We start from the raw sequence: 14397 nt of genomic DNA, 5'->3' as shown, positions 1-14397 counted from the left end.
TTTGACTTAAAATCCTGGTAGTGGTGTGTGTGATCACAATGTTTTATGGGAAAAAAAGACAGCTAAGATAGAGCTCTTCCGAAGAAATTTAGTTAAAATTGGAAAAAAATTGAAAAAAAAAAAAGGAAGTTGAAAAAATATTATCTGGCAACCACACCATTACTCTGTAGATATTTGGTTTTAGTCTAGTTTTTTAAAAGGAGGATAGCACATATCATTGCATTATAAACTCACTTTGAATCTTGTAGCCCACTTCATGTTTTCAGAGCATCTGAATTTGTAGAAGTGTGAGGGAAATTGGTTGGCCGTGAGGGGAGGCCATAAGGGGAGAGCTGAAAGGGCTGCAGTGGAGGGGTTTGTGTGTGTGCTAAGGACACATATCTCCAGAAGAGCTAGCGATGCTCATTCTGCTGCTCGCTGAACAGCTTGCGATCAGATGGCTTCATTCAATGAATGCAATGAATGTGTTTGCAGCAGTTGGTAGGTGTGATCGTTTTGAAGTCATTTAACCTCATTTCCTGCAGTTTTGCTCTTTTTGAGCCTGGTAAATGTCTGAGTTTATGTGCTGGCATCTTGTTTGGCACCTGTGGCCAGGGTTGCCATTAGAGATTCCCACCTCCCTTGCGTATGTGAAAAGACTGTCACAGAGAAGTAGAGCTTAGACATCGGATAACATTGGTCACCTTATCTGATGGTTCTTCTGTCTGGCATATGACACATCCCCAAAGACTGCAGTATGTCAATAGGTGTCATCAGCTATATGCTTCTTCTCCCTGTGGAAAATGGCAGCATGGTCTCAAAAACTGGCAATTTTCCCTCTCTTAAACAACATTCTAAGGTTTCCAGTATAAATGAGGATGACAGTAGTTAAATAAAGAGTTCACAAATTATGTTAGGGATAAATTAATAAATGGTACATGAAGGATTTGTATCTCCTTACTGCAATCAATGGTTGCATTGCTTCTGTTTCTGAGTCACTACTCGGTTAGTGGCAGCACCACGATGCCTTAACCTCAAGCTGCGATCCTGGCGCTCCAGACTAGGGCTTCTTGTCTGAGGTTTGTGAAGTCCTGGGGAGGAGGCATTTTTGTGAGGTCTGTTGGCAGGGAGCTGCATGCCAAGGCCAGTACTGGGAGTTCAGCAGGACACCACACAGTGCCTTCCTGGGCTAGCAGTGACGTGGTGCATGACAGCCGGTCCCTGAGGGACAAAGAGACTGGAAGAAGTCCTGGATTGGCCACAGGAGGCATCACATGTCAGGGCAAGGCACGGGAAAAACTGACTTGTGGTCCTGCTCCAGACTGAAGTCCTTCACATGACTGCCCTCTTCTAGACAGGCAGAGGTCAACATTTCCACAGTTGAAAACCCATTTTTTCACCCTTCTGCTTGTGAGCCTGGAGACCGTAGCCTGCTTGCATCAGTTAATTCCTTACACCCCACCATAAAGATGGCCTTCATGCAAAGCGTGAAACTGAGATGGTTGTCATGGAAGGAAAGAGGAATAAACCTATTTGTGATTCACAGGCTATATGAGGAATCACAAAAGAGGAAAAACCTGCCATATTGTCCACACAAAAACTCACCAAACACATTATGTGAAGAGTGCAATTGTTCAGCTGCTGACTATGCTGCAGGACACCGTCTGTCACCCATGAGAAAGTTTGGGTTTAGGTAGAGCGTAAAATAGTCATGTGAAGACACGAGTGCATGTAAACTGCCATTCGTCAGAAAAAGGGAAATTTAGTCATATATTTAGCAGTCATTTCCCCTTTTTTGGGAAACCCAAATGCATATTTTTGCTCTCTCCCTGTCTCTATTTCTCTCATCCTCACTCTACGGAAGGAAAGAAAGGTGGGTCTAAAATGTCATTTGGTTTTGACACAAATTTGATTGGGCAACGAGCGATAAATTTCCGCTGTCTGTTGGGCTAAGCTCTATATAAGGCTCTTACCAGCAATTTTCATTGTTACATCTTTTCACGAGAGACTAATGGGTGAAAGGATGCAGAACCACAGGTAAGTGAAGCTTATAGACATCTGGGAATGAAAGCTATCCCTAAAAACCTTAGGGTGTGCAGGGGCTTACAGAAAATGCTAGATATTACACTGAAGGGACTGGAAACCTCTGAACAAAAATAACCAGGTATTTTCATCAGGCAAAGGATCCGAAGAGATCCTTTTACAGGGTATTACATGTGAACCATTGGCCCATTGGCACTGTTAATGCAGCAAAGGAAGACACTAGCTCCTGATCCAGGCATAGTCATGGAAGGGGATACTGCTCCATGCCAAACGCTTGCATGTATCATGGTATGGGAGCCAACCTGTGGTTATGAAACTGTATTTGTTGAGCAAGAGGTTGGCTGTGTAGTACTGTAAAGATGACAATAAGCTAGAGATAAGTTATTACAGTCAGACTATCAGATGTCAGGTAAATTTAGCCATTAGAACATGGAGAAATTTGGATTAAAATCACATAAATATGAGCATGATGGGATACACAGAGAGTGTTTGCAAGTAAGTACCTATGAATAGGAATGAATTATACTGGTCGAAATACATTTTTGGTCTTGGATAAAACTTGAAGCAGTTGTCTAGTCATTTCATATCCATCTAATGGGACAGTCTTAGCGTTAGACTAATGTTAAATGTATGTAATTTGCATTTCTGTACACAATATGGAAAAAGTATGCATTATGTATGTGTACTGTATTTATGTATGTACACAAATACTTATGTACAGCATAAACTGATGCCTATCTATAGCAAATGTAATGCATTTCTGAATGTTGTACACAGAGATAATATGTGATCAGTTGACTGAGCAACAGCAGTTGAAATCTTATGGCAGACAATAGTGGCCAGTGATGTACACAGATGCCTGCTTGCCTGTCCAGGTCAATACAGATGATAGCTAATGAATGACCAGCAGCAGATAGTTCTGTTTTCAGAGATGGTTGTGGTGTCTATACTCTGTACTCACTTGTGTACCAACTGCAAGGTGGCTGTGCATGAGTCAAAGTTGTTGTTGCCCCGTTTGCTGGGGACACGGAGAGCTTGGCTCTGGTTATAGCAAGGTTTTGTGCTTTCTAGCCTATTTTGGTAGCCATAGTGGGGAAGATGGAGTCACACAGGATTTAATTAAGGCATACAGCCTTGGCAGAAAACTGAAGGGAATGCTTAGAGACCTAAATCTCTGCTGCATCTTCTTTCCTGGGCTTACCCAAACAAGCTACACTACAGCCAACTTGAAGTGGCTGGCCCATGCCTCCATCATGTCTCATTGCTAAATACACAGAGCTGTATTTCTCTACCCTGAGCTATTGCACCAACCAAAACAAAGCAAAACAAACACATGGGGACAGCAGCATCTTGTGGCGTGTTGTTTGCATCTCCCAGAGTGAAAGGAAAATGACAGAAGTGTTTGTGCCAAGCCAGATGCCAAGCCATAATTTGGGGGTGAAGAAGCCCATCTGTTCCCTAAGGAGAACCAAAGATCACCAGGCCTGGTGTTTGGAATAGGGGAATTAACTCTGCTAGTGTTAATGTTGAGTATTTTAATTGTATCTTTTGTCTCCTAATAAACTTGCCTTCAGATTTCAAGACACTTTCCCTCGGTCTTCTCCTTCCCATTTCCTCTGGGAAAAAATGCATGGGCTCTTCTTTGTCCTGCTTACATGCACAGTGGGTGCCTCTGCTTTCAGGCTCCAGCAAGGGAAAAGCACAGGTAAGGGCATGTTCCTTTTTTATTATTATTATTTTTATTTCTTGTCTCCCTCTCCCCTCTTTTTTAATGCGCCTGGCCAGCAGTAATGATAAAATGTTTCTGATTTATATAGAAAACTGCCCAGATCACATCATCTCTTTCCAACACTACTATGAACTGCATGGAGAACCTGTGGTTCTGAAATGTCCTTCCCCCAGATACAAACATCTGGATTTTTCTTCCTTGACCCATAATATCACATGGTACAAAAATGATTCAAAAACCATGATATCAGGAAGAGGTGAAGATACAAGAATCTGGGCAAAAGGAGATGCACTCTGGTTTTTACCAGCAAGGCAAGAAGACTCAGGAGTGTATGTCTGTACGAGAAGGTAGGTACTTAAAAGAAAATTCAGCGTACATAAAAGGTGACTGTATCTAAAATATATTAGCTTGCTTCTAATCTTGATTTATCTTCAGAGTGGGTTTGGATAAGATCATTTCCTCACCAACTTTAATAGAGAAAATACATGGGAAGTTAGAACCTTTAAATATGGTGTGTCTCCTCTATGTATATATAGAAATCTTGATGCGTCATGACACTATTGTTACTCTATGATCTCACAAGGAAATAGTGTACACGAGAGTCTGCTCTAGTTTATTTTTAAGTCAGTCAGGGATGCAGCAAGCACGGGTGTGCAGCAGACAGGGAACACTGCAGAATACAAGCCGTACATCACAGCTTTAGAGAAGCAGACAGTATTGTTTGCGGTTTGGATTGCATTACAAAGCATATACCAAGAGAGAGTGGCTCTGAGGTGTCTTCCTTTTTCCCTGTTCCTTTCCGCTGATCTTTACTTTTCTTCTTTTGCACATTTTAAAGCAGAATTTGTTTGCTTTGGCTTTGCTGGAAGATGTCTCTTGAGACCCAGTGTGTATTTACTGGGCTGGTACCAGACCTGTGATAATACAGGCTTGCAGCCAAGGCTATTTTCAGGCTTACTGGTCATTTTTTTTCTGAGAGTTTATGGTCTGACAGCCTGCTGTACAGTTTCAAAAGAGGAACAAGGATCTGGACTTGTGGCAGACTGAGGAAGGCAAAAACCACCAGTGCCATTCAGGCCTGAAATCCAAGAAGGCGCCTGGGTCCTTGCCCTCCTTCCAGTCCACCTCCCTCTCTGTGGGGCCCATGAGGTCTATACCTGTCTGCACATCCCAGCACCTGGAGCTGCCTCTGCAGAGCTCATTTTCCTTGCAGAACAGCAGGCAGAAAGCAAATTAATAAATCACGTTCAACTTATTAGGCTGGCCTTTCTATGTGTTAGCAGGGAACGCAATGGTGGGGCAGGAGAGAAGACTTCAGTAGTGCAGCCAGCATTAGAAAAGGCTGTAAATATGGAAGTCATGCAAATTCTGCTTTTTATCCTGTTTTTGGACACTCCTGCCTCAGTTCCTCAATGCCTCTAAATGTGGCAGTGTTACTGCCAGCTATAGCAAAATGCTGTGAAACCTGTTTGAGAAAGATATGCAGGGGTTGAGTGCATAGCTTCATTGTTACCATTATTACAGGATTAATGGAGTACAAAAAAAAAAAAATGTACTTCCTTCTCATATGATCCCATAAGGAAATGAAAACATGTCTTCAGCAGTCTGTGAAATGAGGCTGGAAGCGAAGTATCACGGATCTCTTATTTTGCTGAGAAAGAACTTGGGATTTGGGCATCCCACCGGTTCCAGTGCCATAGGAGCAGTGTGAGCCCATCAGCCCACAGACACACGCCTGGTTATGCTGGCCCCTTCCTGGGGGAAGGCAGAAGTAGGCTTTCACAGGCTGGAGAGAACACAGCTCAGGCATCAGCCTCCCCCAAGTTATTTGTCCATTTTGGTCCTCTTTGTGACTGGAAGCGATTGCTACTTGGGGCTGGGAAGAAAAGCTAGATACTGTGCAACTCTCAGGCCTTCTTTTCTATGTAGACCAATATGTACTCACAGAAATGCCTACCAGCTGTACAATAGTAACTGCAGATGTATTTTAATACATGCTTTAAACTTTTTATTTCTTCCTTACGTTGCAATCATTAGGGTTTTCACAGTCAAGAGCTCTTCCAAGGAAATGGGTGGAGGGTTCGTGACACACTTGCCACTATTCAGATGGACACGTTGCCCCTCTGTGCAAAATCAAAGCCATGGCTTTAGCCTGAGGGTGTGCAGCAAACTTTGTGTACAAATAAGAAAAGAAAGCTTGGAACTCTGAGGCAGACATGTGTCAGCAATATGTTTAGATCGTGCCCAAAACAAGTACCAGTGATTCTTCAGGATCCCTCCTGGTATGATCTCTGTCTTGGCCTCCTAGAACGGGCTAAGGAGGGAAACAGAGCTGGGAGGAATGAAACACAGACCAGAGGCTGTGTATCAAGGGGTGGATGGCTGTGGAAGTGAGGGCACCTCTCAGACCAGGCCGGGTGGTCTCCTCAGGTCTGGAAAGACAGGTGTAGAGAGGAACACCCTGATCCAGCTCACACCCACTCAATTACCAGAAAGAGTCTCAATGCCTGCTCTCACTGGCTTCAAACCAGCTCGAGCACATGGCTGCCAGCTTTCAAGTTCACTTGCCATGGATCTGAAGGGTGTCATTTGGGCTCCCTTGTCACCTGCGGGTGCTCACGTCTCCCCGCTCTGCCCGCAGGAACAACTCCTACTGTGCCGAGGTGTCCATCCACCTCACCGTTGTGGAGAAGACAGCTGCTCGAGACATCGCTTATATGCAGGTCCTCTTCACTTTTACCTCTGGAAAGATCGTTTGCCCTGACCTGTGGGAGTTTACATCGAATATAACCAGTCTGGAGCTCAAGTGGTACAAGGTAGAACTTTAAACTTCTCTTCATGCAAAGCCTAATCTCATCCCTTTTGTAAACAAACACTTATCTCTGCTTTCTGTTTCTCCTGAACTCCATGTTGTTAAAGTCACAAGCGTTTTTATGTCACAGCATAATATAATGAAGATTACAACATGTGGAGGTGCTGGAAAGAGATTGAATCAAAGTTTACAGTGGTCTCTTGCCTATCTTGCTAGTCCAGGGCTTTTCAAGTAGGAAATCCTGGTTTTGCCTTTAATGTTAAATTAAACTGACCATCCTCAGCTCTCCACTGCACAGCATGGGAGTCTTGTTATATTTTCCCCATACCTTGGTTTAGCTTTTATTTACACTCCCACTATGACCATATGCTCTGCCTCTTGCTGCTATCCTTCTTAACACAGGATGTCATTCCTCTGCTGGTTTCACACAGCCATGCCTATGGTGTGATAAATACCATGCCAGCAAAGTGGCTCTGCTCAGGTTTTCCTTCAGGAGCAGGCTATAACTGACGTACCTATGCGAAAGTCCTTCCCCACAATGTGCTTCATGCAACAACTGTCAGAAAGAGCTATCCTGCCTTCGCTGAGAAAGAACATAGCTGCTCTTAGCTGGGCTCCAGCCCTTGTGTGAGTGTTAGTGGTACAGAGCAAAAATTTTTCACGGTTTCTGAGATTGTGTAGGGTCAGTAATAGTGTGGTGAAAGCCTGTGTGATTACTAGAATCTATCTGTCTTAGAAGAGTGCCTTAGAATATTATTCTTATAAGGACATGTATGGAATAGCAGGAAAACCTTCCTGTTTACACAAAACTTATTTTTCTTAGAAGAATTTCTTAGTTGATTATTCATAAGAGGACTCAGGAAATATCCTGGTATATTTTTTCCATCTTAAAATGTGGCTTTACTGAAAAGTTTTACACGCCTATTATAGCTATATTAAAATAGCAATTCTTCATACCTCATAGAATGCCCCAGACCATTTTGAAGAGGGATGTACATTTGAACAACCTGATTTGTAGTGGGAAAGCGGAGCTGGGTGTAACCACACCTACTGGGGACATAATACCTGTTGTTGCCATTTCTCCAGGATGCTCTACCTTTGGAAGACAACGGTGAAAAATTTGTGTTTCTGAAAGGCTCGAATTCCCTGATCTTCACTTCTGTATTGCCAACAGACTCTGGCTACTACACCTGCAAGATGTTTTTCCCGTACGAAGGCGTAACGTATGAGATCACCAGAACAATCCAGCTGCAGACAGTGGGTAAATACCGACCCCCCCAAAACAGCACCGCGCTGAAGAAAGCTCTTTGCCACAGCTCATTGCTAGTGAAGCTCAGGAGGGGAGCTTGCATCCAGCCCCTTGGTGCTGCCAGGGGGAGAGAACAGGGGTGCCTGCTTTGGGAGGTGATGCAGCAATTTCTCATAGCACATCTGGCACATCTGGCACAGCTGTGCGGTTAGCCGCAGTGCTTGCCCTGCCTTCGGCAGCAGCCTTGCAGGAGGCAAAACCCATCCCTCGACGTCCTAGGGTGCGGGAGGTCACTGTGCATGACTCTGGGGAGCTTGGGGGAGAAAAGAGCCTCCGTCCTGGCTGGGGTTGGGGGAAGGCCGCTGCTTCGCACCGCCCGGCGGGCAGCAGAGGGCGGCCGTGCGACAGCGACGCGGGCGGCATCCTCCGGGCTCGCCAAGGCTTCTGCCTAAATCCGCTCCTCCGGGCTCCAAAGGGACATCACAGAGTCACTAAGGTTGGAAAAGACCTCCAGTTCACCTGATCCAACCGTCCCCCTACCACCAATATCACCACTAACCTACATCCAACCCCTCTGGGTGATGGAGTGCTGCTTTCCACCGGTCCGGGCAATGACCAGATTTAGCTTCGTGCTAGCACTGACTCTCCGTTCTCTCTTTCTCTGTCCAGAACAAGAAAAGAGAATTACCCCCATAATCGTGTATCCAACTCAAAAGACAACATCAGCTGCTCTTGGTAAGGCTCAGCGTTATTTTGGGGAACATCTAATGAGAGGAAAATTAGAGGAGGTTCCTTTACAGTCCAATTTGTTGGCATTTATTATTATAGTTCTTTTGATACTGGTTATGTCAGTTGAGAGGCAGCTTCTCACGATTCCCTCAAACAGCTCTAGGTCTTCCAGTGGCTTTGAATGAGCCACCAACTCTTTTGGGAGGAGATATTTTTAATTGCTTCTTAATGTTTCAATTGGACAGTTGTCATCGGTTAGAAAGTACCTTGACAGAAACTCATTTTTTTCTTTGAAGATCATGTTATGACTGTGCATTTCTGTTGCCCTTCCTCATTTTAGATAAGAGCAGCTCTTAGTATCTTTATACTAAGCTCTTTTAACATTGATGCTCTACACACAGTGTTCTTAAATTTAAATGCCACTTTTTTTTTTTTTCTTTCAATGTACCACTAAGTCATTTTTTTTGCCTATCCGCTCCACAGAGCGTATTATATCCCTCTGATCACCATCAGTATAATAACAACATTGTATAAATATTGAGCCACGTGTTTTCCATATAAAATAGCTATGCACTAGTGTGAAGGATTTTTATCCTTAGCTCAGAGTAGCAATAATTATAGAAAAATTCTGAATTTTTGTATCATCACTTTGGCTCTAGAGGTCCCATCTTGAACTGAATGTCCTTGCCTGCAGCACTTCCAAGGGAGGTTGCACTGCTGCTTAGTGCACTTGCTCCAGAGCAGTAAATCGCACTGTGCCCTTTTTGCCTCCTAAGGAATACATCTAAATCAAAAACAATCTGGGGCTTAACTTCAGTTTTGAATGTAGCAGTGCTTGACATGTGTGGGAGCTTGATCTCCCACCAGAGATGTTGTTTTTCACTGAGAGAAGGTAGTTCTCAACATGTATCTGAGTGCTTTTTAATCTTTCACCAACAGGCTCCAAGATGACTCTCCCTTGTAAAGTATTTGCTGGACCTAGCAGGCATGTCTATACTGACGTGGAATGGTTAGCAAATGACACCATCATTGATGTGGTTTACAAGCAAAACAGAGTTACAGAGGGAGAACGACAGTAAGTCGGACTAAAATGTTTTCTTGTGGTTGTTATCTTAACTTGCAGTGTTACACTGGCTCTTAGATGAATGCCAGGTAATGAAATGGGGTATGGAGAGTCCAAAAGTAAAAGTCAGAGCTAGGAAAACACACAATCAAACAAAAAGCCAAAACATACCAAGCAGAATGATTTTATTTTATTTTTTTAATCTCTGGATTTCATTCCTGTTATACTGTAAATGACCCAGCTCAGAGCCTTACACTTGAAGCACAGTTTCATGGGCAGCTGAGCTGACGTAAGAGCAGACTGCAGTGGAAAGCAATGGGCCTTGATCCTTCCCTGTGCTTCTCTTATCACTCTCCTTGCCCTGTGCCAAGGAAATGCCACCATGCATTCACCCACACTATCTCTGGCGTTCATCAGATACTTCACTGAGCCTCTGAATACACTGAGATAACAGAAAGCTACCCAATGTTTTTTGCCTTTTATGTTATTTTTTTTAAATTGTTATTTTAATTATTGTTGGTTTTCCCCTTAGGGTTGTTGTTTTTCATGTCAGTGACTTAAAATTTAAACTGACTCACTGAGATGCCCAGGGAGTGCTAGAGCTGGCGCCAGGGAAGCATCAGGGGGGATGCTGGTGGGAGGGAAGGCAGGATATCCCACATCCTCTTGCCCTGATCCATTGTCTCTCCCCATCTTGAGATGTTTTCTGAGTTGCCTCATAGTTGCATGCCTCAAGGCTTCTGCATTTTGCCTGTGCTGTTAGTGGCCAAACAGGTCCCTCACCAGCTATGACCTTCCAAAACAGCTCCTGGCTAGAGATTAAGACTTATTATGTGGCAGAGACCATTGATGACAGGGTCTGGGGATGTGACATCCCTGTTCTGAGGGACAAGAGTGTTTAACAGTTATGGATGTGGGCTGTTTGCAGCCATGCGGCTTCAGTGCCAGATAAGAACCTGGCCGTGCTGAGTTTATTGCACAGTTAGACCCAGAGGTAACATGATAGCTCAGCTGGGTTCCTGAGTCTTTCTGTGTTTTGGTATTCCCCCCAGCTTGATTTAGACCATTCATTCATAATGTTGTTTACACGAGTGAGAGAATTTAAATGCATTGTCAAGTGACATAAGACATTATGTGGAACAGCTAGAGTCTCTTCAGGATTTAGAATAGAGCAGCACACGTGCTTTCGTACTTAGACTTTTATTACTATTACTATCACCACCACTACTACTAATATTACTAATGTAACTATTAAATATTACTACATAGTTGCACATGGAAAGAGGCAATGCCATCTCAGGGTCACACAGTGCCCATGGTGTGTGAGATGTCCCAGCTCTGCTGGAAGCCCTCAGAAGGGCAGCAAGTCATATCAGGTCAAATACCACAGGGAAAACGTATTTCCCACAGAAATTTGTGGCATAGCACTCACTGCCGTGTTGCTACCTTCCTGCGGTACTGACCCCGGAGAAGTCCATTGCTGCAATACATAGCAGACTCATGAACAAGTCATTGCAAAGCAGCTGGACAGCTTCTCCAACAGTGACTAAAAGGTATCAAGAAACAGTATTTGCACCTAGAAAACCACTTTTAAATAGTTGCACTCATGAAACAATCAGGTTAAAGTCAGCTGGAAAATTTCTAGGCAGTTTCTTGTACTGAAATCTAGATTTGAGGTGAATGATAAGCAGGTATGGTGGCTCAGTTTGCTAAGTGAGTGTTTCCAGATTTATGTTCTCCGTGTGTACTCTTCCAGCTGATAGTAACAATTAATCTCAGAAACTAATAGATGGTCAGAAGCAAGGAACTAGATCCTTCCATGATCCTCTGTGGGGAGCTCAGTTATACACAACTCTCTCTGCATTTCTTCCCTCCCTTTTCTTTATTTCTTGCAAGACAAATAAAGATCTTAGAGAAAAAGAATATTCTGGAGTGCAGCAAGGGTACTGAGAGGAACGGAGACTCAAAGAGCTGGCAGAACTGGTCTGGAAGCCACAGGTGTCCTGTAATGCAAAGAGGCTAGTCAGAGATGAGCAAATATCCAATGCATTTTCTTGCAATATGCTGTTAGAAAGAACATATCAGAGAGAGAAAAGCCAGCTGATAAAATGAATTGACATGTGACTTTTCTTTTTCTTTCAGAGAAACCACAGAAAATGGTGAGAACTTCATTGAAGTGCCACTGATTTTTGAATCTGTCGAAGAAGTGGATTTTTATACAGACTTTAAATGTCTGGCACAGAACAGATATGGATCCCAAGTACTGCCAACAAGGGTCAAGCAGGAAGGTAATGAGCTTGACTGCTTATTTGGGGGACAAACATTCTATAATTGTTATAGTTATTCTAAAACTAAATTATCATCAAAGTCATTTACACTTTCCAAGTTAGTATTGAACTGGATTATTACCTGGGAAAAACTGATTGCCTCTTTCAATTGTAGCATGCACAGTGTTTTAGAATAGTCTGTTCACAATGAACACATCTTGTGGGCTGATTATTGACATTTTCCACAAGCGAAAAGATCTGTGCTGGTATATATCTGTTCATTGGCTAGGGCTCAAATTTAGATATGCTTTGTGAAATGATGGCTCCAGTGAGACTACTGGCAAACTCTCATCGGGTGTAACGGGGCCAGATCAACCCCAGCTCCTCAGAAAGTAGGAAAAAAAAAGACAATAGCAGAATAAAGATCAGAGTGTTCCTTCTCCTTGTGCACAGACTGTTGCCAAAATAACAAGAGGTGTAAATTAGGGTGGGTGTTGTTATTTTGGCTTCTAGTAATGGGAAGAGAAGCCCTACACTTAGCGCATTTAATGTTGCAGTGCGATAGACCACTGGCTAAGAAGCAGCTGTAAAAACAATGTGAAGCAATGCTAATTGTTTCTTTGCGTGACGTTGATGAATCACCAAAGTTTGCTCATATAATCTTAGAAAGGAACATGAACATTTACAGTCTTCATTATGAGTTATAGCTCATGACTCACTCTAGCATCCTATGATGAGGGGTTTGTACTCATTTAGCTAGATGATGTGCTGCTCATGTCTTCTGTGAGCTATACAGGTATTGCTAAAGGGGAGGCAGTCCATGAACTGGTGTAGGCCAGCATAATCCAAAATGGTCTGGACAGATGCTTGTCTTGGAAGCTAGGTGTATTTTGGGAAGAAGCTCACAGTCTTGGCTTGATCATTAGTAATTTATCGGGTGGTCTGTATGAGAAAATTCTTCATAGAGCTTGAGAGCAGACTAGCTGTTATGTACTGGATTTCCATGTGGTGCCTTTATTTCCTGCTTGGATTGTCGCTGTGTTAACCGAATTAAGATGGAAAGCACGTAGCCACTCTGAGCAGGGGCTGGGAAGAGCCACATGTACACAGAAGGACTGAACTTTAAATTCTCACCCTCTATTGTTTTCCAATATTTTCCTCCCACCTCGACAAACCCATTTCCCAGAGCACTGAATCAATAGACCTGTTCCTTTTGCAAGTGGTCAACCCTGCTGGAAGGTTAATTTGCAGACATCCTTTTTATGTGATTTCTCCTCTTCCTCCTTGAACGTAGAGAATTAAATTTTCTGACAATATTTCATTTCTTTACTTTTCCAGCTGTTGGCTTGTCCTGGTACATTGCAGTGATTCCAGTCACATTGGCCTGTGTCATCTTAGGGGCGATATGTGTACACAAGTGCTGGAAGAAGAGAGCTGATAAAGGATACATGATAGCAAAGGTTTAAGATCTGCTTTATTCTCCAACTGCCAACAGCGAAAAATTCAGCCTGGCTGACTTCCACTTGAGACTCAGAGAGATGTTTCAGGCTAGACGTACTGCTTTCTCACCGGATGGATGTATATCAGCTTTTTTCTTCTTCTTCATGTCTTCCATGATCTGAATAAATTAGAAATACAAGTTTGTGTAAAATGCTGCCTAGATGCAGGAAACTCACTTCTGTTATTTTGCACCTAGGCTGTGGTTTGTAGCATTTTGAAACATGGTGTCCCAGGTACGTGTCCTTGTTATGAGAAGAATGGTAAGAAAAAAGAGATGGTCTCACCCTTTGTAAATTCAATAGCCTTATCCTTTGAAAGAAGGCAAAACAAAACAAAACAACTAGAACCTAAAAAACAGAAACTAAGAAAACTTGCTCCAGAAGAGCTATTCCACGCCAGAGTGATAAGAATTTTCCTTGTGCACCCAAACTCAATTTATGTTTCTTCAGTCTACAAAACAGCTGCTTTTTTTTTTTTTTTTTTTTTTTTTCCATTTTCCAGAGCCAAATTCAGTTGTCATGACAACGGTACTTCTATGAACTTTTCCACAGAAAATCTCTCTCTCCCTCTTTTTTTTTTTTTTTTTTTTTTTTTTTTTTTTTTTTTTTTTTTTTTACCCACTTGGATTATTCCTTGCTTAAATGGGTGTTTTCAGAATATCCCTCTCCCAGAGATAACTACCTCAGCGTAACAGATAATTGTACACTGGAGAATTTGTTTCTGTTTTTTTCTACAAACATCTCATGGCTACAGAACTGTAGGCAGCTGTAACATGTTGTTATCTTTGCCAAGAAAAGATTTTGGAGGATGTTTTAGTGTTTTGAAAGTCATTTGACTAGTAGTAATAAAATTTTATTCCTGGAAGTGATTCAACAGATTACCAGTAATAAGGTACAGTCTTGCCCTTCTGTGCTTCTAACTTTTATTGCTGGATGTCTCCTTCTCTCTGATATAAGTATAAAAGTCTGGAATAGATTCCTGTAAACAATGAGTCTGCACCAGTCTCAGACTGGTGTAGGTTTGGGA

The 14397-nt window shown here is 42.8% G+C and overlaps 1 protein-coding gene across 1 annotated transcript; it reads left to right on the top strand.

Annotated features, from left to right (window-relative positions):
* The first annotated feature begins 1986 nt into the window (after positions 1–1986).
* On the top strand, positions 1987–13776 carry LOC311207369 (interleukin-1 receptor type 2-like). The gene is made up of 9 exons (XM_084283374.1): positions 1987–2016; positions 3597–3727; positions 3840–4098; positions 6393–6567; positions 7650–7824; positions 8482–8547; positions 9481–9616; positions 11747–11892; positions 13210–13776. Exons 1-9 carry the CDS (start codon positions 1991–1993, stop codon positions 13335–13337), a joined length of 1242 nt encoding a protein of 413 aa, XP_084139500.1. The 5' UTR covers positions 1987–1990; the 3' UTR covers positions 13338–13776.
* Positions 13777–14397: the final 621 nt, after the last annotated feature.

This window comes from Netta rufina (genome assembly GCF_964035555.1).
Source record: "Netta rufina genome assembly, chromosome: 1".
NCBI lineage: Eukaryota > Metazoa > Chordata > Aves > Anseriformes > Anatidae > Netta > Netta rufina.
The sequence above is the reverse complement of the archived record's forward strand: the minus strand, read 5'-3'. Positions and strand labels throughout refer to the sequence as shown.